Source organism: Mustela putorius, unplaced genomic scaffold, assembly GCF_011764305.1.
Source record: "Mustela putorius furo isolate JIRA1106 unplaced genomic scaffold, ASM1176430v1.1 tig00003846_pilon_pilon_pilon, whole genome shotgun sequence".
In the NCBI taxonomy this organism is placed as follows: domain Eukaryota; kingdom Metazoa; phylum Chordata; class Mammalia; order Carnivora; family Mustelidae; genus Mustela; species Mustela putorius.
The window spans coordinates 12,769,096-12,793,421 of record NW_025421999.1 but is presented as its reverse complement, the minus strand read 5'-3'; the positions used below and the strand labels follow the sequence as shown (position 1 = coordinate 12,793,421).

Genomic DNA, 24,326 nt, shown 5'->3' with positions numbered 1-24,326 from the left:
TGGTTGAATGAGGTGTTACTGCACCAGAGCATTTCCTTATAAAAGAACATCACTTCCAGCCAGTTTTTTGACAAGCCCTGCTTTCTTGCATTTATTATTATTAGGAAACAGCCAAGCGATTTGTACAAGGCTGGGAACACTAGGGGCAGAACTAGATACAGAAGTTTTAGCTTTTAACTTTTCTGATCAATTCAGTATACTCGAAAGAATTGATACGACTCACCTCAAATTTCAATTGAGTATTTTTGGTATGTCAAATACTGCAGATAGAAGGGTACCAGTTCACAACAATGCTATATTTAGAGATTTCCCTAAATGTTTCCTTTTCATAGATGGAAAGGCTGAAGGAGGCTTTACAAAAAAGAGAAGTTAGGGATGCCTGGGTGGCTCAGAGGGTTAAGCCTCTGCCTTCAGCTCGGGTCATGGTCTCAGGGTCCTGGGATTGAGCCCCGTGTCCTATCGGGCTCTCTGCTTGGCAGGGAGCCTGTTTCTCCCGCTCTCTCTGCCTCTCTGCCTACTTGTGATCTCTCTCTCTGTACGAAAGAAAGAAAGAAAGGAAGAAAGAAAGAAAGAAAGAAAGAAAGAAAGAAAATCTTTTTAAAAAGAGAGAGAGAGAAGTTAGAGCTATATCAGTTGAGTTGATGGACTGGATGACTCATGGTGCCTGTTTCTGTTTCTCTGGGATTCAGAGAATTGAACCCAATTTAGACTTTTTAAAAGTGAGAGTTACTGCTAATCATGTGGCCCCTCAAAAATATGTAATAAAGTAAAAGGAGATGTGTTTCTTATCAGCTGCCTATAACTTCACCTGATTGATAGAAGGCATTAAGTTGATTTATTTGATTCTTGGGAGGATAAAATACATCACAAAAATCTATAGCCCTGTTGTTTTAAAACATTTTTAAAAAGATTTTTATTTATTCAGGGCACCTGGGTGGCCCATTTGATTAGACATCTGCCTTCAGCTTAGGTCATGATCCTGGAGTCCAAATATAGAGCCCCATATAGGGCTCCCTGCTCAGTGGGGAGTCTGCTTCTCCCTCTGCCCCTCACCCTGCTCGTGTTCTCTCTTTCTCACTCTCTGTCTCTCTCTCAAATGAATAAATAAAATCTTATTTGAGAGAGAGACAGAGAGGACACATGTGGGTGCAAGAAAGAGCACTGGCGGGGTGGGGGGTGGTAGGGAAGAGGGAGAAGGAGAAGCAGGGAGCTGGATGCAGGGCTTGATTCCAGGACCCCAAGATCATGACCTTAGCAGCAGGCAGATGCTTAACCAACGAGCCACCCAAGTGCCCCAACAGCCCATTTATTTATTTAAGTTCAATTAATTAACATACAATGTTTTAGGGGTACAGATCTGTGATTCATCAGTCGTATATAATATCCAGTACTCATTACAACCCATACCTCCCTAATGTCCATCACCCAGTTAACCTATCCCTTTACCCCTGAACAGCCCTTTTAGCCCAAATCTTTAGAACACAGTTTGCATTAGAAATGAAGTAGTAATGGGGCACCTGGGTGGCTCAGTGGGTTAGATCCTCTGCCTTCGGCTCAGGTCATGGTCTCAGGGTCCTGGGATAGAGCCCCGCATCGGTTCTCTCTGCTCAGCAGGGAGCCTGCTTCCCCCACTCTCTTTGCCTGCCTCTCTGCCTACCTGTGATCTTTCTGTCAAATGAATAAATAAAATCTTAAAAAAAAAGAAATGAAGCAGTATTAATATAAGATTATGACAAATATATCAGGACCTTTGTGTGTGTGTGTGTGTGTGTGTGTGTGTGTACATATATATAATTATTATTTTTTTAAGTGCAAGCACCAACCACATATGCCACAACAGGAATATATACTCAAGGCATTATCAGCCCAGAAGTTTCTTCCTGGCCCTTCACCACTCTGACCTGGGAGCTTTAGAGTGTGGTGGGCAGGGGGACACCAGGTTCCAGGAGTAGAAAGGTAGCCGAAAGCAAGGTGACCACTGAGAGCCCTGTCAGAGATTCTCCTAGGCTGAGTGGAATGCTCTCTGGATAAGGCGATGTCATTGTCTTCATCCCCCACACTGAAGCTTTTAGTTCTGGACAGAGGGAATTGGTGAACTCTGTTGTCCCCAAGGAACAGGATCCAGTCAACTGTTAACTTCACTCAGTGCAATGATTTATCTCTTAACATTAAATTCTGCTCAAGTCTCTTTCAATTATTTATTTAAACATAGACTTATTTATTTGGATATGGGCAAGCAAGCACAAAGATAAAGAAGAAAAAAACCCCTTAAACTTCACTTTGATGCTCTTGATCGCTCAGTGAAGTCTTCTTAAAATTAATGTAGCAGAGAAAGAAAAAATAATGTGAAATATGGGGCAGCGGAGTTGAAACTGAGACCTTACTTTAATCTGTCAAACTTCAGGGGTTTCCCAGCTTGGAATTTACCTGGCTTAACTAGTGTGGAAGGGGTTGACTTTTATTCTGAATCGAAATCCTACCCTCACGTCCCCAAACACACACACACATGCACGCAGGCACACGCAGGCACACATCGGGTTATATAATGATGCCAAAACAGACAAGGAAGGGAAGTCAAGATTAACAGCCACGAGAATGGTGATGATTACAACAAGCTCAGCAAGTCGTATTTACACAGCATTTTCCTTCAAGAACCGCAGAGCTCTGCACAGATATTATCTCACTAATCCTCAGGGGAGCTTTCTCAAAGCGGCTTTATCCAGGCTCTCTCAATGGAGAAAGTGAGGCACAGTGAGGAGAGCCCGGGAAGTCTTTGGTAAAGCTGGAAACATAACCCCGGGCTCCTGACGTACAGGCCATTGTCACTTCCACTCAACCACGCCACCTTCCTGTCAGGTGTCTGGTAAACAGGTTAACTGATCTGGTGATTAGGCTGCCTCCTGCTTACGTGCAGTGACCTGCGGAATGCAGCATTTCCTTATTATACATTTTCAAGTACACATCAGCGAAGCCAGGGGTCAGATAACGTCTTCCAGTGGAGAAAACTGGCCAAACGCAGATGGGGCGGTGGGTAGCCCGCCGGGGGGCTGCTGAGCTCCTGCGGAAGGGAAGACGGAGTCAAGCCCAGGGACGCAGGCGCCGGCGGACATAGAACACCAAGCCTTGCTTGTTTAAAAAAAAAATTGTACTCTCATATGCTACTGGCACACTCCTTTAAGAAAAAAAAAAAAAGGAAAGAGGGAAGGGAGGGAGGGAAAAGAGGGGAAATGAAAGGAGAAAGGAAAAGAGAGAGAAAGAAAGAGAAAGGAAAAGAAAAGAAAAGAAAGAAAAAGAAAGGTGAAAGAGAAAAAAGAAAGGAAAAGAAAGAAAAAGAGAAAGAGAAAGGAAAAGAAAGGTGAAAGAGAAAAAAGAAAGGGAAAGAGAAAGAGAAAAAAGAGAAAAGAGAAAGAGAAAGAAAGAAAAGAAAGCGAAAGAGAGAAAGAAAAGAAAGAAAGAAAAAAAAGAAAAGAGAAAAGAAAAAAGAAAAAGAAAGAAAGAATAAAAGAGAAAGAAAAAAGGAAAGAGGGAAGGGAGGGAGGGAAAAGAGGGGAAATGAAAGGAGAAAGGAAAAGAGAAAGAAAGAGAAAGGAAAAGAAAAGAAAAAGAAAGGTGAAAGAGAAAAAAGAAAGGAAAAGAAGAAAGAAGGAGAAAGAGAAAGAAAGGAAAAGAGAAATAAAGCGAGAGAGAAAGAAAGAAAGAATGAAAGAGAAAGAAAAAAGGAAAGGAACAAGGTCCTGAGAAACGCCGGGCGCCAGAACGCCGGCGCGCGGAGGCACACGGTGCAGCTCGGCGGCGGGGGCGGCGGGGGCGGCGGGGGCGGCGGGCGCTTTCCCGTGGCGTCGCGGTGCCGAGGTGACGGCGCGGCGGTGCGGCGGGCGCGGCTCGCGCTGCAGTGACGCCGCTGGCAGCTCCCCTGCAAGGGCCCTCCTCTCCGTCAGCGTCCCCGTCCCCCCTCCCCGCCCCGGCGCGGGGCGCCCGCAGCCGAGGAGGCGGCGCGCCGCGGTAATTGGGCACAGGGGCCTTTTTCAGAGTCGCTCAGTCGGTAAATGGAATGTCAGCTCCCCTGTGATCCCGCGTGTGTGGGGCGGCGGCGGCTGCCGAACCGGGGCGCGAGGCCGGCCGGCCGCCGCTGCTCTTTCACAGCCCCGGGACCTGCGCTGCCGGGGATGGCGGGGGGCGGGGGGCTGGGCGGGGGGCGGCCGCGGGGCTCGGCCCCGGCCCTTCCTGGTGCCCCGGGGCGTCCGACCGGCACCGCGGACTCCTGCGGTCTCTTGGCCGGGTGCCGCTTGTGGGAAACCCACAGGCCGAGATGAACCCGGGAAGAGAACCGTCGAGGGGATCCCGCCCCAGGCTGTAAGTCAGCCCTCCGGGGATAAGGACGTGCGTCTTCGCGGATGATTATAGATTTTCCCTTCCCCGTGCGCCTGGAGGGGGAGTTTTCACCAGTTCAGTCAGATACTCAGCCCTTCCTCGGAAGGCCGGTCGTCGGAAGCTCGCCCAGCAGGAGCGCGCTGACCCACCTCAAGCCCGCCCTGCCTAGGCTACGGCCTCCGGTGCAGGGATGAGCGACTTGCCAAGGGCTTTCCAGTCCACCCCCACACCAGCAAAACGGCTTCTTTCATCACCGCCCTCGTTCTGCTTCGGGACAGGGGGCTTGAGCTCTTGGGAAAGACAGGAGGTCCTTGCCTCTCTCAATGTCACTCACTCTTTGGGGCTCAAGGGGTCACGACTAATTGCTGTGCGGCATCTGGCCTTGCGAACCCGTGTGATGACCTCGGCGACGGGGCACAGCTGGTAGACCTGAGTGAATCGTGGCTCCCATCCCCAGTAGAGGCCCAGACTCGGCTCCCCCTAATAACAAGCATAGGGCAACACCTCTTACTTGGAACCCACCACGTGCACTTATTACCTCATTTAGTCCCCCCAACAATATATTTTGTGGGTGGTAAAGCGAGCTTCTGGAATTTCAGAAAGTTGCCCAAGCTGCCGTTAGTAGGTGGCAAGCTGGTCTGGACTCCAGGCTCGAGAGGGTTCCACAGACTTGGGCTGGATAAAGTAAGATCAGTCTTGTATGTAGCAAAGCAGTAGAGAAGACAGAGGTGAAGCAAACGGGGAGAAGGCGTTTTGTTTTTTGTTAGATACTAGGTTAGAAATGCAGCTTGTAGAAGCCATATTCACATTCTCACTAGAGGCCCCCTGCATTAGTTTTTGGGGTTTTTTTTCCCCCTCTCTAAAGCTTTCTCTCAAAGGCTTGAGATTTCAGCCAGCATCAGAGGCACTTCTGTTTCTTAAATACTCAACGGGGGAGATCCCCGCTTTCATTTTTCATCCAAGACTCAGATAAGCTAGTGAAAAGTGGGAAGCTAGTTGTATTAGCTTGAGCGCCATAACAAAACACCATAGACTGGGTTGCTTGAACAGAAATTTACAGCTACAGAGGCTGGAAAGTATCAGATCAGGATTCGGGAGTAGTTGGGTTCTGGTGAGAACTCTCTTCTGGCTTCCTGACAGCTATCTTCTCCTTGTGTCCTTACAAGGCAGAAAGAGAACTCTGTTTTCCTCTTCTCATAAAGTTACAGTCCTGTCAGATTAGGACCCCACTCTAATGACCTCATTTAACCTCAAGTACTCTAAAGACCCTATCCCTGGGTACAGTCACACTGGGGATAAGGGCTTCAACATATGAATTGGTGGAGGGGAGACACAATTCAGTCCATAGCACTCATAATACTGGAAAGGCTAAAAATTCAGCACGGTTCCAAAATTCACAACTGTGGTACCCTCAACAGCAACAAACAGCTAGATACTGATTAACGCACTGCTATTAATGGAAATGGGGTAGGAGTAAAAAAGGAGAGAACAAAAATCATGCCCTTGTTGCCTCCATAGAATAATTTTACATTTTAGAATGCATGACTCAATATTCATTATTTTGCATACGCCCTAATTGAAGCGTGGTGCCATCACATAGGTCTGACATTATGAGACGATCTTCAGAATGGAATTGTATCGCAATGCCTCAGACACTTCAAAAATTTGAACATCTTTCGGGAAAGCCAAAGAAGATCTACTTTATAGAGAACTGTATTTGAAAAAGTTTCTCTCATAACTAGAAGCAACTTACACAAATATTTTTACAAAGTTTGTCATTTCTTTAAGAGAACAATTTTTGTTTAAAAAATGTGTCAGAAGAATGCCATTTCGGTATGGCTTCATTTATTTGAAAAACCAGTGCAGGGAGTCCTGATTGGTCAGGAACTTGATTACCTTTCTCCAAATACGAGAGAATAATGCTACTGAGAAGGCTTATCTTGGTCAAACATATGGACAACAGAAGCAATGATTTCCCATTCACTTTCTAGTAAGGTTTGTGTGGGTTTGCTGGATTGTGGTAAAGAGCTAGGAACTGAGGACTGCCAAGTTTGAATAAAATTCCTCTCTGACCTTCATGCCTGGAAAAGACAAATGACACAGTAGACCCAGGGCCGCAGCACAAGAAGAAATGACAACTCTAGTACTGGCCTAAGAAATCTCCTTCTGCCGGGAAATCCTTTGGTCATTTACATCTTAGCATGAATTTGTTTTCCTTTTAAGTTATGGATAGAATAAATCGTTTCCCCATAGTTCCATCTTTTCACAAATCATTGGATGTTCTATAGTAGACAGGGTTTCTTTTTTTTAGATTTTATTTATTTATTTGACAGAGACACAGCGAGAGAGGCAACACAGCAAAGGGAGTGGGAGAGGGAGAAGCAGGTTCCCAGCGGAGCAGGGAGCCCCATGCAGGGCTTGATCCCAGGACCCTGGAATCATGACCCAGGTTGAAGGCAGATGCTTAATGACTGAGCCACCCAGGCGCCCCAGTATAGTAGATAGGGTGTCTTTCCACAAACCCCAGCCCCTCTGAAAATTGGTCATTAGATCACTGGAAGTTTTGACGGGGTAGAGCAAGAGGTGAAAATAGGGATAATTCTGGTTGATTGTACCAGGCTTCCTGGATAGCAAACATGGGGGTGGGGTTGGTAATTGATGGCAAGAGGATTAGGCTTGAAAACTTCAGAACTGGAAGGCACTTACTGCCCAGTGGGAAAGGGAAATAAGATTTCAGCAGATGGATGAGGAGCACAAAAAAGGGAATTAGAAACTAGATTTAATTCGCTTTATGCTTTAACCAGATTAGGTCTTGGGTGTGGGCAACAATCTCATCTAACAAGCCTGAGATGTGGCCACTCCTGGTAGGAAGGTTTATGTGGCCCACAGCACCATTAAGCTAGACATACAGGTCACTAAACTGCTATTACTGTGCATGACTGAGATAATTATTGCTCAGAAATAATTAAAACACTACATATTTTGTTATAACAATTCTACTTTGTGGGTCTCTGGGCAATCTATACCCCTAGGTGTATACATAAATTTTTAGATAGGCCCTATTCAGCCACATTTATTTATTTTTTAAAAGATTTCTTTTTTATTTATTTGAGAGAGAGAGAGAGAACAGAGGGAGCATGAGGGAGAAGCAGACTCCCGACTGAGCAGAGAGCCTGACGTTGGACTTGATCCCACGACCCTGGGATCATGACCTGAGCCGAAGACACTTAATTGACCAAGCCACCCAGGTGCCCCAAGTCACATTTATTACTGGAAGGCTGAGGCTCTATTTCTTGACCAGCAACTACGGATTAATTATTTAAAATATTTTTACTGTGGTAAAATATACATAACACCCTAAAATGTGCCATTTTAACCATTTTTAAGCATATAGCAGTGGCATTAAGCACACTCCTATTGTTGGGCAACAACCCACCACTCACCTCCAGAACTTCTTTGTCCTCCCCAACTGAAGCTCGTACCACTTAGACAATGACTCCTCCTTCTCCTCTTCCCAACCTCTGGTAACTGCTGGTTTATGTCCTGTCTCTATATATCTCACTATTTTAGGTACCTCAAATAGGGGAAATGATACAATCTTGTCCTTGGCACAGTGTCTTTAAGTTTCCTCCATGTTGTACCCTGGGTCAGAATTTCCTTCGTTTTTCAAGGCTGTGCAATATGGTACCTATATATCACATTTTGTTGATCCATTCATCCAGAGGCAGAAGTAAATTGCCTTCTAACAAGCACACCAATCCTTACTCGTAAAAATCACGTGTCTCTATGAATAGGGCACTTGGAAGATGATATGCTTACTCAGAGACAACTTGTGTTAGGAGCTAAACTTGGACACCAGGAGGCTCCAGGGCTGTCTCCGACCAGGGATGTATGTGGGGAGGAAAGGCCCCGTGAGGACACAGCGAGAAGACGACCATCTGCAGGCCAAGGGTAGGTTTCAGGAGAAACCAACCCTGCCAATGCCTTGAGCTCAACTTCTGGCTGTCAGAAGTGTGGGAAAATAAATTGCTGTCGTTTAAGTTTTGTTATGGCAGCCTTAGCAAACTAACACAACCGGCTACAAAAAACCGTTTTGGGTTTTGTGGCACGGCCCCAGCATCCGTTTAAGGCCATGCGCCGAAGCCAGCCTCATTACTTTATAGTCCCAAACAGTATTACTCTGCTTGATCACTTGGGGGTGGAGGGAGTGTTTCATCATATTTGGCTTTAAATGGCTTTTTGACTCTTTAACAAAACATTAAGTCCTCTCTTAAAGGATAAAATTCCTTCTACTGAGGATATTCAAAAGAATGCGCTGCCAACTTTCAAGGAAATTCCTAAAGGAAATTGCTTTGAGCAATTGAAATAAGCATTTGTCTACCATGGAAACTTACATCAAAGGCTATACCGCTCATTAAGATATGGATGTTATTATATTTGCTAAAGAATCCGTCACTTGACTTTATATTTCTGTGTCTTCTATCTCAGTATGAATGTGCATTTGGAACTTGCTTCGTACTTTTTCTCCACAAGCTCAAGTTCTTCAAAGAGTCCCATGACCTGACTCTTAAACCAAAGCTTCAGAGCCTTCTGTTTCCTTAATCCGCAGCTGGATTGCTTTGATACTTTGGTCAAAAGGATCAGCTCTCAATGGGTCTCAGTTCACGGGCAAGCTCCAGTGCAGCCCCTTCTCCCTTTCCATCAGAAGAAACAAGAAAAGGTGGGGGTCATGGCGAAAACACTGAACGGTAAGGAGAAGAGAGCAAGTCCTAGGAAACTAGGCTTTTGAGTCTTTAGGGAAAACAACTGAGTCGGAAATGGAAACCTTGAGCCATTATATGCACCTAGCTTGGTGGAGACTTAACACTTGTCAGGCACTTTCCAAAAAGCTTTCAATTTCAACTGTACAAGAGAATGTACAGTTATTTTACTGGTAAGGAGGAGTATGTAATAGGAATGTATCAATCTCTAACTCTACCGACGGTCCTGGTCTACAAATATCCCATTGAAAAAGTTTCAAAAATGATACCATCAATGAATCACTTATTTTTCTAAAAAACAAAGTCCTATTTCTTGCTGGGCTGAGCTTTTTGAGGACCGGGTCTGTGCCTTTGTCATCTTTATGCAGTTAGCAAAGCATCAGGCACCTTGTGGCACTCCATAAATGTCAAATGAATGACCAACAGCCCTTTGGTAAGGTTTCAGTTTCTGTAATTCCAAAGTCCTCTGTTGTGGTCCTCATTTCTGTCTCATTCCTACTCGATCAGCTCTCATTCTGTCAGCTTCATGTGAAAACCCCAATTTATATTCATACTTTCTCATGGCCAGAATAGCTTTTAGCTTCATCACAGCTCTGAATTTGAGCTTGTGAGGATGCTACTTAAGCCTGGGTCTGGGTCAGGTGGACTTGGACTTGGACTGAAGTTCTGTCATCTTCTTGCTGATCATCTCTCACACGGGTGAAGAATACTGTCTTAGCCAGAAGAATCCAGCCCTTACAGCTTTCTTAAATTTTTGAAATCAAATGACTTTAAGGTACTCCTTAAGACTTCAGACGGTTGGTGAAATTAGATTAATGCAAGAGAACTCTTTTAGTTAAGAAAAAGAAATCCAATGCATAATAACAATTCTTTTCATCAGAAAGATATGAATGGACTAAAACACCCATTAAAAGAGTTACCTTTGTCTCTCACCATCTTGGAGCTCCATGGCTGGTGTGAAGTTGAAAGAACTCATTCCACACTTATTCCAAAACATGCCATATACAGAATAATTGTATGTGGACAGAGATGAAGAAAGATATCCCTACACAGTGAAACAAGTTTGAATTCCCTATCCTTAGGAAAACACTGCTCCAATGAGCCTTCATTCTTTCGGCAGACCACCGTGCAGGCTGATGGGAGGCAGGGGAGGGTTCTTCCTTTGTGAACACCAAAGCCCTAAGGAACTTCTTAACTGTGCCTGAACTTGGCAATCATGCCTATTGTGAATGAGCTTTCTTTTCTGAGAACGAAGGAATGCAATATGAACAATTTACCTTTTTTCTTCAGGAGCTATTTTACTCCTCATTAATGGCAAGAGAAAGAGCTTATAAGGGTCCTTGACATGTAAACGTCTAATTAGGAAACTTTCAAAGCTGACATCATCTAAAATGCTCACATTTTTTTTTAAGAAAAGAAAAAGGAAAAACGAATTTAGCCTTATACTACCAAAGAAGTTCTCTAATAAAGCAAGCTTCTAATCTGTACATTCCACTTGAGCTAGGCTGAGCCCATTGCTCTCATCTATTAAGTTAAATGTTCACATTCTCATTTGGCATAGTCCTGGGGCTATTTTAACGTTTTATTTTAACTTGTGTTTCCCTTAAGGAAGGGCTGATATCAGGGGCTGGTGTGCGGATGATCTCATCTGAGGGAGGAGAAATCAGATCAGGGAAAGGATGACAGCAGAGGGAGAAACACCCTACTATGGGAAGCAGGGGCTTGATTCCTCCCAAGGACCACCTAAAGAGCCCATTTAATGCCTTCCACAATTGTCCTCCTGAAAGATAGAAAGCAAGTCCATATACCCATTGGCTTCCATCCTATTGGTCAAGGTCATCCTCAGGAGTGTTAACTTCTTGATCTATCCAGATGCTGGATAAGGATCCTTACCATCCAGATCATCAGTATCTGTGGTACCACAGGATAGAAAGCACAGCTATGTGAAATATTATCTATTGCTGCATTAAATAACTACAAAGGTTAGTGGCTTAAAAACCACAAACAATTATTATATTTCAGTTTCTGTGAATCATCAGGGATATAGAAGTGGCTGCATCATTCTAGCTCAGGGTCACTCATGATGTTTCAGGCAAGATGTCAACCTGGGCTTCTGTCATCTGATGGCTTGACTGGGGCTGGAGGATCTCCTTCCCAGATGGTGCATTCACAGGCTGATAGCAGAACATCTCAGTTCTGTGCTGGCTGTTCCCAGTAGGCTTTATTTACTCATGGGCCTCTCCATACGACTGTTTGTGTGTCTTTACAGCATGGCAGCCAGCTTCTTCCAGAATGAGTGATCGAAGAGAGCAATATCTCTCTTCGATATTTGCCACATATTGGTATGTGCCACATATGGTATAGCCACAATATCTTTTATGTCCTAGCCGGTAGAATCTATGCTATTGGTCACACAGACCAACCTTGACACACTGTGGGAAGTGACTACATGAGAATGGGAATACAAAAAAAGTGGAGATAATTGGGGGCTATCATATAGGCTAGCTATCATATATGCCCATATGTGGGTAAGTGCTTAAGGGGCACGGTTGGCAGAAAATGTGCCAAAACCCAAACAGAAGCATCCATCCCAATAACAGCTGCAATAATACATGAAGAAGTAAGTCATGGCAACCCAGATTCCTGGTCGAGCTATGCCTACTTCATGCTTTTTACCATTCATACCCAATCATTTCCTTGGCTCAAGTTCAACCCAGAAGGATGTTCAACCGAATGAGGATCTCTGAAAATACTGATGGGAAAGCTAATCTAGAGTTCTAAAACACAAGTACAATAGATGGTATACAGCTTGAACTGGTTAAATCCTTTAGAAAGTTTATTTCATGGTTTTCTTTCACCCCCAAGCCACAACAGACAGATTACGGAAGCCAACACATGACTGTCTGCCTTTTAGCAGGGGAAGGGAACAGAGCAAATGCTCCAGGTCTGTGGAGCAGGACAAGATGCAGCCCTAAGTGAAACCAATCTGTGTTAAACACACATGTCAATCAAATGCACTCATCACAAGATTCATTTTGGTTTAATTGCAGTTAATACTTACAACAGACTTCTTCAGACTATAAAGGATGAGTGTTCATTCCCCAAAGCCTTGACTTATTAAAACACGTGTAAAAAGAGGCCCTTGGGTGGATCCTTCGGTTAAGTGTCCAACTCTTGATTTTGGTGCAGGACATGATCTCATGGGTTGTGGGATAGAGCCCTGCGTCAGACTCCCTGTTCAGCAGGAAGTCTGTTTCTCCCCTTTTCCCTTTCCCTCTGCCCATCAGTGTACTGTCTCTCTAAAATAAATAAATCTTTAAAAAGATCTGTTAAAAATAAATAAAAAATAAATAAAACACATGTAACAAAATCACTTGCATGGATATAGAAAAAAGCATTTCCAACCACAAAGTAGGCTAAAAAACCTTATATTGCAAGGACAACTAATTGCCCATCCACTATCCATACTCCCCTTTTCCCTTACTAAGAGAAACCAATTTTGATCACCAGCTTAGAAAACACTTTTCTTTTCTCTGGCAACTTGGGATGGCCATATGACACTCTTCTGACCAAAAAAATTCATGCAAAGTCTGTGGACAAGTTCCAAGATTTTGCTTTCCTGATACACACATTACTCCTGCCCCTGCCTGTAAAGTTGAGATAGTGACTGACACCGGAGCCCAAGTAGCCACCTTGTAGTCATGAGGGAAAGGCCTAGAAAATCACAGAGACCTTGGGCCACCAACAGCCAGCCACCAGTTAGCTTTGTACTTGTGTGAGAAAGGGAAGCCACTCCATGGTTTTAGCCACTGTTGTTGGCTTTTCTCTTACTTGCAGTTGGACTCAATCCCTCGTGAATACAGCTCACACAAGTATTTTTAGATTATCCCTAACCAAGTGGTAGTTTTATTGCACTAATTGTTAAATTCTCAAGTTTTTCATTATCTTCAAGGAAGCAGTTTCAAAGTCGTCAAATTTGTAAAACCATCATGGTTGACTTAGCCCCTCGATGGTCCTGCCATCTCTGCATATTAGCGTTTTCTTCAGTCCTTGCAACAGACAAGTTATCACACACTTCTGGGTCTTCACATACAGCAGTGCTTCTATCTGGACGCCTGCCCCCTCTCCCTATTTCGTATTTCCTCTCTCCCTTTCCCATCCCTAATTTCCCCTGACTCCTCCAATCTAAACCAAGTTACATTCCCATGTAAACTGAGCTTTTTATTTCTGGAACTTATATATTTACTTTTGAGAGTAAGTGTACAATTATCTGTTTCCTCACGGAAGTATAAGCTCAGGGAGACCAGCGCCCTCTGCATTCCCCCTTGTACTCCTCCTCCCCAGAATAGTGCTAGATGAAATGTTATGTCTGCAGCGTCTTTCAAGGAGCCCCTGCTAAGTGCACAGTGGAGCGCTCTAAGGATTTCTAGAATCTTTAGACATTATCAGAGATGGCCTCCATACTGGATTATGCTAATTTACACCTTTAAGCTTTTCTACTTGTTTCTCATTTTTTATTCCCTCACTGAAAGCCTCTAGGGAGCAGGAATGGGTCCAAGGATTGCTACCCCCCTCCCTCTCACCCCCACTCCCTGCAGTCCGGGCGGACTTTCACACTGTGAAACCAATCAGTAGAGTTTCCAGAATGGCAGGCCAGGTTCTAATCCTTCTTAGATGCCCGAAATGGAGGAAAATACTAATTGTCCACAGTTGGAGGCGAAAAACTTTTTTTCTCTTTTCTTTTTTCTTTTCTTTTCTTTTTTTTTTTAAGGGCTGCATTTTGAAGAGGTAAATACAGACTGGAAAATATCTGTTTACACTCTGGTGGCAAAGCAGGCATCTGGAGAGCATTTAACTATGGTGATACTTTGCTCCCAAGTAAAGGTTCTGTTTGTTACAATATGACACAAAGTTATTTGGCTTCTCAGAAAGGCGCCATTCTCCTTCTTAGTTCTATACAAAACGGAAGGCAAGATTTCAAGATAAGCTATTTTGAGAATATTAAAACACGGGCAAACTAAAATGAAAAGACCAGGACAAACTGGACAGAAATCCAACAAGTCCTATGAAAAACTGAAAATATAATACCCGCTTGTAAAATATATTACCATTTGCTGCTTATTCTATTTGTTTCCTTTAAGCACGTATTACAATGGAATTGCCTGTAGTGAGTCCTGCCTACCCGGAAAGCCGGTTAAGCCAGACTGTCTGGGGCTTGAATGACATGGCGGCAGGAAGTAGGATAAGAGAGGTGGGGAGGTAGAGAGAGGTTGGCTGGAAGCGTTTCCAGGCACAGGCTACACTGGATTCTGCAGCCTCAGTTACATGAGGTCAGCGGGGAGAAAAGGGTTCTGGAATATCTGGTGCTTATATATCCAGATTACTCAGCTCCCAAAGCAGTCAGATAGAAGGGTTTCTATTGCACAAATGAATTTCTGACTCAGCAGTGATTTCACTGAAAGTAGAACTTTTGTAAGTTACTCATTTTCTACTGGAATTAGGATATAAGTCCTTGAAAACTTAGTACTTTAAGTTACTGAAAAAATTAATATAAAAGTAGACTGAGAAAGGAAACAAAGTTAATAATCCTTTGGTCATTATTTGAGAGATAGGCTGAGTTAAGGGTGGAGGAAATGTATTTTTTATATATATATATATATAAAAGTTACATTGTTATTATATATAATACATAATAAATGTATATTCCTGTTTTTTAATGTAACCTTAATACACTAGAAGTACTGTGAGAAAATGTCATTTTTAAAGTTCCTAATACTTTTCCATGCCTTTTAGATAAGATCTTTGAAAGATTACTGGTAAGTTACCTAACACAGAGGTAACCCATGATAAAAAACTGACCAGGGGCGCCTGGGCGGTGGCAATTGGCTTAGTATTTAATTCTTGATTTTGGCTCAAGTATGTGGGTTGTGAGGTTGAGTCTCACGTTGCTGAGCTGTTCCCTCTATCTCTGACCCTTCCCTGCTCATGCTTACTCTCTAAATAAATAAATCATCTTTTAAAAAAATCTTAAAAAAAATAACTGACCAGAAAATATCAGAAACATGGAATTAATCAATCTAAGGTGGAGAATTATATACTTTTGTACTTTCTCTATTATCGTAACAAGGATGATAGGTTTAGATCCAAAAAGGTGTTACCTTTGCCGGAGACAGAAATACTATCTTTGAATGTTGTTTCAGTAGGAAAAAAAATTCTGGGGCCAGAATATCCATCTGGAAGTGATGATTTATAATTAATGTCACCTTCAAAACCACATATTATGGTGTACTGGTGCCTTCACTTATCTATGTCTATTCCTCAGGGAATCAGCCTCATAAAGCTGAGCTGGAGGTCAGAAAAATGAGTAGTTTTCAGCACAGAGCTTATGTTGGTGTTAATAAAGTATATATGACCGTTGAAAAATGTTTCTTAAATCACTGTTGCTGTTTTAACTATTTAACTTAGAATGGACACAGCAAAAAGCAGTTCTACTTCTCTGTTCTTCTGTTCTAATAAGTAATTAAATGAACAAATCCCTAGAACTTTCCCATGAAAGCACACGTAAGAGGGCTGCCCAATGTTAGATGCTTGAGTCTAGCTGGGCCTCTGTCATAGTTTCCATTGCTTGTGTTTTCATCCTTAGGTAAATAGTAATATTTTAAGTTACTAAAAAAATTAATATAAAAGTAGACTGAGGAAGGAAGCACACTTAATAATCCTTTAGTCATTATTTCAATATTTCACCTGCTATGTCACAGTTTAATCTGTGGGGCTTGGGCTAGAAGAAACTGATGGAATTGATGGAAGTTTTACGGTGTGGACAACGTGAAGAGTCACTCCGTTTGAGTCACACTGTTTTGTGTATATACGTGGAGAAAAGTTTAACAAGCCATCACTTACGAGGAGAATGGGAGCATATGAGTAGTTCTCAAACCAAAAAGCAGAGATTAGCTCTTTGGGAGGACAAATTTAAGAGTCCCCCCGCCTTGTCCACTTTCTGTGGTACTGGGCAGGGAGCCTAATGTTTAGTTCCAAGGTAACCATCCTTCCAGCATCCTTGAGGAAAAAGCTGCCTGTCAACACTTGCATAAACACTATCTATGAGTGACGGAAGGAAAAGAACCTAGAGGCAGGAAGAAGTCAGTGGGCGCTGGAAGTGTGTAAGACCTGCATGCAGTTCATGAAAGAACCAGAGGCTAAAAAAAGGAAAACGGAATTCTCTGCCTTCCCTTCTTCAGTCTCCTCAAACTGCTCAAAGAAATTCTTCCTGGGCGCAGTAAACACAGTAATACTCTCGTGTTCGTACGAACAGAGAGATAAAGGAGCACAGTTAACATAAAATAATGAGGCGTCCTTTTGATGAAACACGCCGTCACCTCCTGTTCCTGCTCTGTAGGTCAGGAAAATGCTAAACGTGGACACACAGGCCCAGCAACCAGCTTTTTGCTATAAAATTACCAGGAGATATGAACCAGACTCAGATGGGTTGAAATCTGTATGCATGGAATTTGTCCGTGTAGCATCACCTTTTAATTTTTGTTCAAAGCTCTAAAACAAAGCAGTGAAACATCATTTACTCAGATATCATGGGGTGGTGGCAGAGGTGAGGAGCTGGTGTGAAGACAGGAAAAAAAGGAAGAGAGTAGTGGGAGGTCATCTAGAACACTTGTGCCATCTCATGGCTAAAGACACCTGCTTCCTACCTGAGGAAGCAGAATATGCAGAACAATTCATCTGTCTCTTACTGACAGATAATCTTGTGCAATTATGGCCACTGGATCAGGGAAATTACTCTCAACAAATATTGATGAGTATTTTCTCTGTATTTGACACTGTGTTGGGCACAGAAGATAAAAAAATGAGTAAAAAGTAATTCCCTCCTTGGAGATATTTACAATGATTAGGAAAGAATAAATGACCTTCTAACGGATAAATCTGCACAGCACTAATTGGCTTCAAAGCAGAAATAATGAATCCAACCATCCTTTTAATCTACTTTTTTATTTAGATAATTAAGGTCAAGGAAATTGATTTTTAAAAATAGTCTATTTTCTTATTTGCTTTCTCTTTCTAAAACCTTTCCTTTCAGTGATAGACTGAAAATAGCTTAAAAAAAAATTGTATTCATTTATTTGAAAGAGAGACAAAGAGAGCAAGAGAAACTTGATCTCTCTTGCAGGACTCGATTCCAGATCATGACCTGAGCCGAAGACAGAAGCCTAACGGACTGAGCCACCCAGGCGCCCCTGAAACAACTTTTAACATCTAAAACACAGCCGCAGTTCTGTAAATGAGGTCAACTGGCTCCGAAATAGAAAGGAGATATCACAAAATTTATGCGCATTTCTACAGTTTTACACAATTACTCTCAATCCTCCTCCAGACTACTAAAACAAGCTTTTTAAGATAGGCACAGATAAGTACACAGACACACATGGAAGTGGCATCTGACAGCAGAGGAAAGAGGTGGCCAAAATGTTTAAAGCGAACAGGAGAATTTAAAAAAAGAATAGTTGGGGGCGCCTGGGTGGCTCAGTGGGTTAAGCCGCTGCCTTCGGTTCAGGTCATGATCTCAGGGTCCTGGGATCGAGCCCCGCATCCGGCTCTCTGCTCAGCAGGGAGCCTGCTTCCTTCTCTCTCTCTCTCTCTGCCTGCCTCTCAGTGTACTTGTGATTTCTCTCTGTCAAATAAATAAATAAAATCTTTAAAAAAAAAAAAAAAGAATAGTTGGGGTGCCTGGGTGGCTCAGTCAGTTGGGCAGCTGCCTTCGGCTCGGGTCATGATCCCGGCGTCCTGAGATCGAGTCCCATGTCGGGCTCCCTGCTTGCCGGGGAGCCTGCTTCTCCCTCTCCCTCTGCCTGCCGTTCTGCCTTCTTTTGCTATCTCTCTGTCAAATAAATAAATAAAATCTTTTTAAAAAAGAGTAGTTGTTGAGAGTCGATTTAGTCTACGACCCTAAATTAGATTAACACAGTTAATCTACTAGTTCCCTTAAGCAACAAGGGAACTAGAAGCAGGTACACCAACATAAGCCCAAAGTGTCAGCTGATAAGGAAAGGGAGGTGATAGGTAGCAAGTTAAAAGAAAATTCAAAGAGTGCGAGGTTCTGGGGCCATTCAGTAGGAGCTAGCAGCCCTACCCACCTTAAAAATCCCTAGGAAATCACATCATCATGAAATTGTTTTCCATAATAGTAGCCCTGAGTCATCAAGGAAAGCTTTAAATCCTGTTCGGTATTCTCTATTTTGAAAAGCAGGAAATGTTTTGGGGACAGGCGACTGAGTAATACATTTTAGAGTTTTACAGGCAAGATTTGGTTGGGTAGACATTTACATATTCCCTAGCAGCTGAAATCACTCTGATTATGCAAGTCTGCAAGTTTTAAAGAATTTTCTCTGGTAAATATCGACTGTGCTATATCGCTAGAAAAATAGATTTTGTTTTCCATATATCCATACAATTATTTTTAATACAAACCTGGCCTATACTGATAAGGATCACAAGATCCTAGGCTTTTGGCAGATACCATGATTAAATGAGCTTTTGCAGGATTGAAGGCAGCGCTGTGGGACGGGAGTGAGTGAGTTTTGCATGTGGGAGGGATATAAGTATTTATGATCAAGAGAACAACTGTGATGGAGCAAGTGATTCATTTCTTCACTGCCCTGTAGTAGTTAGTCCTTGTTATCATCTCAGGATGAGTAAGGTGTGGTTCCCTTGCCATTGGGGAACTCGTTGTTTCTTTAGTTGAGGTACATTGTAGGTATAAGTAAATTCAGGAAAGGTTTAATCAATGAATGGTAAATCCAAATTTAAGTATTAAAAAAAAAAAAAAAACCGCAGGGAGTTTGAAACAAATCTCCAAACTTCTGAGGCCAACATTAATGGAAAACTATGGGACTTTGAAATCACAGGCTGGTTAGACCATTGGGCTGACCCAGTATTGCATTTCTTATATTCATATCATTTGGTTTTTAAAAATAAATACACATTTGAGTATAAATTCGTAAGGGAACCATGCAGTTTACTTGAAAAGACTAACTTTTCCCCTATGTTTCTTTTAAACTAACTACAAAGAACTCAGAGATGCTCTAAGCCAAAGGATGTAGGAAACTCTGTGAATCAGTGACTTATTTTACATTCTCACACCTGCATTCTACCTGTGGGAAACAGAAAACCAGGATTTTAAACATGGGATTTTAGCCTCCAGGTAGGGAATTTATGGCTTCTGAAATCATCCTGTGGACAGATGGAATCTTAAGAAACCAAGTAGTGGCTCAGATTACTACCATTTGCTTCACAAAATTGCCTGCTTGAAAAAACAATCCAACTCTTTTACCATGCTCTATAGGTCTCAAATCATTATGGTTTGGAAACAGTGCACGAGACTGTGACAGCAATAATTATTTTGAATGAATGAATAAAAGAAAGCAAGATAACTGTGTTTTTTCCAGGCAACATTTACATACAAAATCTTTCATTTTGGATGCAGTAAATACCACAGAAGCCAGTAGATAAAGAGGATGTCCCAACTCTCAAAACCATACCAAAAGGAGTGGGAATTCCATTCAGGCAGGCAGCTGAGACAAGGACTGTGGGGAAATGCTGCAAACTTATTGGCTCAGAAATAAGAGTATATCTGAATTATGTTTCTGTGTAACTATCTTTTAGATATATTTAGTGATGCCCAATATGCTAGTAAATTTCCAACAGAACCACAAAATGGATGACAATTTAGGGTAATTCCATGCCTATAATTTTGTTTAAAAAAAAAATTAAAGTCTGGTCCATTAGTCATTTCTATCTTTGTTTAACATCTTTCCCTTTCCCATTCACCCTCTGGTGTTAATGAAATTTGAAATGACTAATGGACCAAAAAAAGTCCTGGAAAATCGATTAAATGGATATTATAATCAGCCTCCACATAACCTAACTTAAATGTTACTTGACAAGTGTGGAGCAAGAACTAGAAAAACCAGAGAAGACATTCCACAAAAAGCAAAAAGGAGAGTATCAAGTTTGATCCTCTGGTAAACCAGAAATTAAAGACTTACTCACATGAGGTGAATTAACATTACAATGGTTATCTCTAAATAATTCTCTAAGCCTGCCTAGGGAGGTAGGAAGGAACCTGTCATGGATGCTTAAACAGCGTGGACTGGATGACCACTTGTAAAAAGGCTGTAATGTGCAAGGAAGACTCCACAGTTTCCATGGTTCATAAGAGAGACAGACACAGAGCTCCCCTATAACAAAGAGCTTTTAGCTAAGTAGATAAGGCTCGCTCAATCCGTTCAGGACCCTCGCATCTGTTTTGGCTTTGTTTCCGCCCTCCTGCCTCAAGACAGAGATCAGCTTCTGCCATCACCAGTGTTCCCCATAAGCATCTCTAGATGGCTCCAAGTTAAGGTCCAGAGAAGGTGTTCTCTCTCCTCTCTGTAAGGTCCTGTTTGTAGGGCTGCCAATGCCATCTCCCTCCAGATGAATGCCAGGGCCTAGGGTCTGAGCAGGATTTATGTGTATATTGGGACAAAACACAGTAATCTTCACCGCTACTGCAGAGAGATAGAGACATGGAGTCACCTTATGTTCTCCAAACCCCATGGCCTCCTCTGTGGTGTCTTGCCTCCCCCTTTCACCACAAAATCTCTTGTGCAGTCAGTTCGTACTAGCATTAGCAAATGTCCAAGTCACCACATATTCTGTATGCCATTTCTACTGCCATCACCTTTCTCCTGGCACCTCTCCATCTATAGAGATTCTACAGAATATGCTTTCCCCAGTATAGGCTAGGTTTAGTATTTAGAAAGAATTTCAGGGATATACAGAAAATATAGTCTACTATTTTTTTTTAAGATGTACCGTGGTCCGTATTTATTAGAGAAAATTCTTTTAAAGTTTTACTGATCAAAGACATAAACTCTCAATTAATAGGAGAGCTTTCAGTTGCTAAGGAATACATAAATGTCTACACAACCAAATCTTGCCTCAAAATCTATAAACCCTTGCCCCTTCACCCTTCATCTCTTACAGACCTTTCTCCCAGAGCTGTACTTCCTACTCTTAGCGCTTGTTTCCCAGAGGACCTGAGCTGACACAAACGCTGTGAGATCATTGTTCTGTTCATTTGCTGGGCATGACTAGTTGACTTCTAAGAAGAGTACTGATTTGATTCAAATACTTACCTTACTTTACTATTAAACAAAGACTGTTCACTGAAAACGGATTTTCTTGGCTATCCCAACCTGGGTATAATTAGGTTACTGATGTTTGGGGGCACTGATTCTCTTGCTTAGTGATGGAGGTTTTCATCAAGGCTGCAAAATGGAGGACATGTTATTCAAAGAAGTGAAGCAAGAAAGAGTATTACATGGAGCAGAGGAAAACTAGAGATACGATAACGGGCTGCCAATTGAATTGTGGGACAAAACACAGGAATCCTTGGCATTTCTTAGCTTGTGGTAGCCTGACTATAATCTCTGCCTCAGTTGTCACATGACATTCTTCCTGTGTTTTTGTGTCTGTGTCCAAATTTGCCTCCTCCTATAAAGACAACAGTCATATTACATTTAAGACCCACTTTAATCCAGCATGACCTCATCTTGATTACATCTGCAAACCATTTCAAAGAACAGTCCCCTTCACAGGTTCTGAGTGGACATGAATTGGTGGGGGGGGGGGCACTCTTCAACCCAGTATAAATGGCAACTTCAGTGATTTAAAACTAGCCTTTAGATTGGTGTCATAAGAGATGAAAAGACATTTTCACTGCTCTCTTTACCTCATAATCCACATCCAATTTTAGGAAATACCACTATCTCTACCATCAAAATATACCCAGATTACCACTTTTCACTGCCTGCATTGTTATCATCCTCACCCAAGCTGCCATCACCTCTCATCTGAATTACCTACAAGTCTCCTCATAAATTTTGCTATTGCTGTTCATCTTCAATCAACTCAGGATTCTGCTATAATGTCAGAGTATATCCCTCCTCAACTCAGAATCCCCAAAGACCCTCCATCTCAGAGTAAAGGACAAAATCCATACCAGGACCTTCAAGGCATCTCCTACTCTGAAGGTTCATCTCCTACTCCTCTTTCAGCTACAATGGCTTCCTTCCTGTGTTCCTTAAGCTGGGCAGGCACAGTCCTGCCTCAGGGCCTTTGTTCTAGCCATTTCCTCCATCAGAAAACTCCTTCCCAGAGACTCATGTACTAGCTTCCTCATTTCCTCCAGGTATTATTCAAAAGTGAATTCCTGAAAACTATGTATGGTGACAGATATTAACTAGACTTATTGGGGTGATCATACCACAATATATACATATATCAAATCATTATGTTGTGTATCTGAAACTGATACAATGTTATATATCAATTATACCTCAATTAAGAAGAAACGTTCTTAGAAGAGATTTTTTTTTTTAAAATTTAAGATTTTATTTATTTTGAGAAAGAGCATGTGTGAGTACAGGGTGGGGAAGAAGGAGATGGAGAGAATCTCAAGCAGACTCCCCACTGACCACAGAGCCCAAGGCAGGGCTTAACTCCAGGACACAGAGACCACGACCTGAGCTGAAACCAAGAGCTGGATGCCCAACTGACTAAACCACTCAGATGCCCCAAGAACAGTTTTTTCTAAATAATGTATCAGTGGAAAAATAAAAATTATGCATTATAAAAAAGCAGATTCTTCTGTGAGGATTTCCATTGACACTACACTTAAATTTCAATGTCACTCTGACACCTCACAATTCCTTTCCCAGCTTTTTTTTTTTTTTGAGACATAGTTAACATATAACATTATATGAGTTTCAAGTGCATACCATTAGAGACTTCCTGCAAAATGATCACTACAATAAGCCTAGTCAACATCAACATCATACACAGCTACAAAATTTTTGTCCGTGATAAAAACTTTTGAGATCTACTCTCTTAGCAACTTTCAAATACATAATATTATTAACTATGGTCACCATGCTGTATATTACATCCTGTGACTTTATTTTATAGCTGCAAGTGTGAAGTATGTACTTTTTAACTGCCTTCACTCATTCTGCGTGCCCCACTCCCATCTCTGGCAATCTCTAGTCTGTTCTCTGTAGCCATGAGCTCAATTTTCTTTTTTTCCCTCTTCCAGATTCCACATATAAGTGAGATAATATGCCATCTTATCTTTCTTCTTATTTCATTTAGCATAATAACACCAACATCCATCCATGTTGCCAAATGGCAAGATTTCCTTTTTTATGGCTGAATTTTACATATATAAACACACACACACCACATTTTCTTTGTCTATTCATCCAATGTTGGACATTTACGTTGCTCCCACATCTTGACTATTGTAAGTAGTTTTGCAAAGAACATGTGGGTTCAGATATCTTTTCAAGTTAGTGTTTTGTTTTCTTCAGGTAGGCACCCACAAGTGAAATTGCTGGATCATATTTGAGGAAACTCCGTACTGTTTTCCATAGTGGTTGCAGCAACTTACATTCTTACCAACTGTGCAAGAAGCTTCCCTTTTCTCCACATCCTCACCAACACTTGCTGTTTCTTATCTTCATGATAACAGCCATTTTAATAGGTGTGAGGTGATCTCATTGTGGTTTAATCTGCATGTCTCTAATGATGAGTGACGTTGAGCCTCTTCTCATGGACCTGTTAGCCAACTCTATGTCTTCTTTGGAAAAATGTTCACTCAGGTCCTCTGTCTTCCCTGCCTTATTTTGTCCTTGGCACATATCACTGTCTTAACACACTACATACTTCACCCATTTATTTTCTATTTCCCCCAAAGGGAAATTCCACAAAGCAAGCAATCTTACCTAATTGGTTTACTGCTGTTTCGAGCAGTGCCATGCAGGTAGCAAGCACTCAAAACATATTTATTGAATGATAGAATTTCTCAGAGTAGTTATATTACCCCAGTCAAAGGAAAGAGTGGGTGTAAAAGGCAGGGGGCAAGGGGTAGGGAGAAACAGCTAAAGAAAATTCTAACGAATAAGAGCTATAATTATAGCTTTCATTTATTGTGTCTTCTTTCAATCATTTATTCACAATTTTCTAATTGCATTCTTGAATATCTGGGTTCAACAAAACAGGAGTGACTCCATTAAGCAAAGTTTGTTTCTTTTTTTTTTTTTTTTTTTTTTTTTTTTTTTAAAGATTTTATTTATTTATTTGACAGAC

General features: G+C 42.0%; 1 protein-coding gene across 1 annotated transcript in view; it reads right to left on the bottom strand.

Annotated features, from left to right (window-relative positions):
* Positions 1 to 24,145: 24,145 nt before the first annotated feature.
* Positions 24,146 to 24,326, bottom strand: part of LOC101690827 (28S ribosomal protein S28, mitochondrial) — a 111,267-nt gene continuing 111,086 nt past the window's right edge. The window contains exon 5 of the mRNA XM_045063179.1: positions 24,146 to 24,269. Coding sequence (XP_044919114.1) covers positions 24,268 to 24,269 — 2 coding nt within the window. The 3' untranslated portion in view covers positions 24,146 to 24,267. The remainder of the gene's footprint in view (positions 24,270 to 24,326) is intronic.